This window comes from Aplysia californica, unplaced genomic scaffold (assembly GCF_000002075.1).
Source record: "Aplysia californica isolate F4 #8 unplaced genomic scaffold, AplCal3.0 scaffold00612, whole genome shotgun sequence".
Classification (NCBI taxonomy): domain Eukaryota; kingdom Metazoa; phylum Mollusca; class Gastropoda; order Aplysiida; family Aplysiidae; genus Aplysia; species Aplysia californica.
Window position 1 is genome coordinate 119,156 of NW_004797882.1, and position 4,208 is coordinate 123,363.

At 40.7% G+C, this 4,208-nt stretch overlaps 1 protein-coding gene across 1 annotated transcript in view; it reads right to left on the minus strand.

Moving 5' to 3' along the window:
- Positions 1–117: 117 nt before the first annotated feature.
- LOC101851296 (sodium-dependent phosphate transport protein 2B) overlaps positions 118–4,208 on the minus strand; it is a gene marked incomplete in the record, with an annotated part of 29,089 nt that continues 24,998 nt past the window's right edge. Inside the window, 3 exon segments of the mRNA XM_013087627.2 lie at positions 118–2,244; positions 2,909–3,121; positions 3,953–4,121. Of these exon segments, the coding sequence (XP_012943081.1) occupies positions 1,373–2,244; positions 2,909–3,121; positions 3,953–4,121 (1,254 nt within the window).

Sequence of the window (4,208 nt, forward strand, 5' to 3'; positions counted from 1 at the left end):
AAACACACACACACGTTCACCCTCGTTCTGTCTGTCTGTCTGTCTCTGTCTCTGTCTCTGTCTCTCTCTCTCTCTCTCTCTCTCTCTCTCTCTCTCTCTCTCTCTTTCTTTCTTTCTCTCTCTCTCTTTCTCTAAATACAAAATGCCTATACACTTATCAATTTAAACAAGTAAAATCTCTCCTTATAAATGAGAGAGAATGCTATTAAACAAGTACGATAGACGTATCAAAATGATTGCTCTTAATTATTGTGCTCAAGTGCAATGACATACATGTACTTGACACATGAGGTAATTTCTGTAGGAGCGGCATGGTTTGGTGTCCGGGCATGAAAGAAGATCATTTGTTGGAATAATAGCAGAGACAAACATTTTCGTATTAAAAACCTCAGGCCTTCAAAGCTGGACCGAATCGCTTCACCTTGGGGAACCAGCCCAAGATAATAATGTGAGGAAGATCAGTTTCTGAACTATGACAGATAACGACAGCAGGGTTTTAAAAAAAATTCATATTTTGAAAACCTTCTCATCTTTAAGATAAGCTTCTATTAACGTTTTACGAAAAAAGGTGCTGTGTCTCATGTTCGAAATATCAAAATGTTTTAGTACTTCTGATATAAAGCAAGTCCGCATAGACTTTACCTTCAGTGGTGGAAGCTGAATAATTACGAATTGTGTAGCATTTTAAAGAGAGCGTCGTGCTGTGTATACGAGTATAGCGAGTCGGATAAAACGATGAAAAAACCAACGTTTATTTCAGACACGAACCACCAATGGCAACGGCTATAATACCATCATAATGCTCAAAGATTTCCAAGGGAGTGGGTCATTTTATTACACATATTCTTTGTATTTTTCCGATCTATCAATTAAAAGTGATAGGACTGACCGGCAACTCTTTTAGGAAGCTGGGTTTACAGCTACCTGAGCGAGTATAAACACTGGTAAGTCAAGAGTTTAGTCTATCCCCCATCTTGGATGAATTTGCCTCGCTTTGCAGATTGTCTAACTCATGACCCCCCCCCCCTCCCCCTTTCCTTACTGTCTTTCCCCTTCCTAAATCAGTTACACGAGTGAATACGTGAAAAGTCAAAATACCAAACGGAGCACCATATTATTATAATAAAAAAATGTATTTCCTTAAAAAAAACTCTCGTAGTAAAAAAATAATTTTAAAGACTTCTTCGCCCACACCATCCCGACCTGGCAGTGCTCATATCTTTTATCGGACAACACCCTCTCCCCATCCGAACCAATTATGACCTTTTCCTCTTCCACACACAGAAAACACAAACAGGCACATGCACATACATACAAACACATGTAGGCGTGAAAAGCAGTAAATTCAACCCAAGAACTAAAACCCCAAGAACTAAAACCGCGTGTTTTTCACGTAGGATGGGCTCATCGGAGAATTGGGCTGCTGTTTTTGCATTTGGAACCGTTTGCAAAAGAAAATTTTCATCATGACCCGGTCATAAGGTTCAAGGGAACGGAGAGCTTTCGGCAGGAACTTCCAATTCTGAAGTTTTGTGGGCAAGATTTGGGGTGCTTTAGCTTGGATGACTTTAATGATAGCCACAATAATGAACAAGAGAAAGATGGGGCCCATAACCCCCGCCAACACATACCAGCCAGGAAGAGACAGAGCAAACACTGCACCAGGGAAGATAAAGAACATGACAAAGATATACACGATAGCGTACCAACGGTAGTTGGCAGTGCGATTACCCAAAAATTTAGCGAGAGGAATGGGGAACCTCATAAATGGAAGAGGATAGAAGAGAAGGATTCCTGTGATGTTAAAGAACAAATGGCAGAAGGCGACTTGCAGAGAGTCTAATAGTTTATCCCCGGAGTTCGCTAGAGCAGACAAGACGGCTGTGGTCGTCGTCCCGATGTTTGAGCCAAGGGTCAACGGATACATACGATCCAGCTCAATGACCCCGATGCCCACCAGAGGGGTTAAGGTCGATGTGAAGATAGAGGAACTCTGCACCACAATGGTCAGCCCAGCGCCAATGAGAATAGCAAGATAGCCGGTTAAATAGCCTAGAGGTCCCGGGAAGTCGGCATTGACGAACTTCTTGATGATCACAGCCATAGGTCCTCGGAGTAGAGAGTGGAGGAGTTTCACCATACACACCAAGCAGACGCTCAGGATGACAAGGGAGATCACAAGCAGGATACCACCGATTTCTTTGTCGTTTAAAGTTGGGTACAGTCCCTTGAATAAAAATTCACCTGAAAATAAAGAAAGCAGATGCAACTTTTCATTAAGCTGGGACAAGAATCAGGGAGTCAAATAAGCAACTCATATTGGTTACGGGAGTGGGCCTAGATAGATGCGTGCATTTGTGTGCCTTATAAATGTCTAATTTGTGGTGATGGGAGCGTTAAAAAACGGTAAGGAAAAAAATACTAAGCACTTCTACGTTAATGACCCTCATCATCATCAACGTCACTAATTTATTTATTGAGGCGCTAGCTATCGACGTCCAGGTGCTGTTTTAGCCTCTACGTTCATGAAAAGTAACTACAACAGTTTGAGTAGAAACGTGTACTTCAGAGAAAAGCAGTATGCCGGATGGACATGTTCTGACTGCAGTGACCCCCACACAGTGGACAAGTAAGACAAGTAAGTAAGTATAAACACTGCTAAGTCAAGGTTTTAGTCTATCCCCCCATCTTACATGAATTCGCCTCGCTTTGCAGATTGTCTAACTCATGACCCCCCATTCATGTATCTGGAGGACGCCACTAGTAGTAAAACCTGTTTCTTTTCATTCCATGTCGCTTTTCCCTTGCATTAAATGACCACCATCGTGCTTATGTGCTTCTCTTTCTTTTTCCTAAATTATTCAACTTGAAGAAGGTCTAAAGATCGGAAGCCCTGTGCGTTACTCACATTCTTTGTTGCATGTCTTCTGTTCCACATGTTTGGCCCACCTCGTACAGCTCATTTCATCTGTCATGGCTGTGTATTCGACAGTTTTATTCACCCATGAGCTGGTGCAGTTCTGAAGGCTGAAAGTATGGTCCTGCGATGTAAACTTGGGTTGTATCCTCAAGCACGCATCTGAATGGTTCACACTTCCTGGAGTCAATGATCCCAGAGTATCTGAAAGAACGGTTTGCTTTTGTTATGTTCAGTCTGGTTTTGTTATGTTCAGTTTAGTTTTTTCTTGCTCATTTTGGTTTTGTTGTGCCCAGCTTTTTCTGCTTCTTACTCGTCTCTCATGAGACATAATATGGTTATTTGGGAGGCAAATAACTAGCCTATGAGATTGTAATAGATAAAAAAAGATAAACAAAAGAGTAACTGAAACGAAATTGGGACGAGAGACCAAAGGGAAGGATATATAGTAATTCTGCCGGAAGTTTTGTTTTAAAATGAAAATAAAATGAATAATATTCACCGTCAGAAAGATGACATACCCTGCTGATAATCTGTAAAGTGTATTTATCACTTTTTTACCCTTTACCCACTTCACTCCTTTAAAGAAAAATTACAATTTTAAAGAGAGGTATATTATTATTCAAAATGCTTTCATAATTCCAAGGATTCAGCATAACGTGTTAAGATTTCAGCAGTATTATATGCAACTTGCTCGTCTTGAGTATGCGGCTCACGAACTTTAAAAAATGAACATCTTTGATAAGATGCTGCTGCCTAGAAACTTCGAAGTCATCAAAACATTTTAGTATATCTATCAGTTTATTTAGTTTTAGTAATAGTTTTTACGGCACTTGCAACACTACAAGGTCATATAAGTGCCGAAGATTAGAGGTGTTTGTGTACAAGAGAGTAACAAACACAAAAAAGAAGGAGGAGAGATCTGTAGATTTTTTATGGGAAAGAAGTAGCAAACCACACCAGAGCACGTGCCTACCACCCACGAATAACAATAAAAAAAAAAGTACTTATTGCAAAACTGTGTCAGTTACATACTCAAGAAAGTGTTACAGCTGTTTGTCTCAGTGGTGGCACCATTAAACATGCTGCAGTCCAACCACTCCATTGTCTTCGATCTTGTGACATTGGAGTAGGCCCAGGCGTCAGTGCAGTTTCCTGGTGTGGCAATAGCATCAGGCCCGTCCCTCTTAGCACAAGAGCGCAACTGTAAGCAGAGAGAACATAATTTGTTTTGTCATTATTACAATACATTCCTTAAGAACATGCACCCAAATTGACGGGGGTTTTTTTT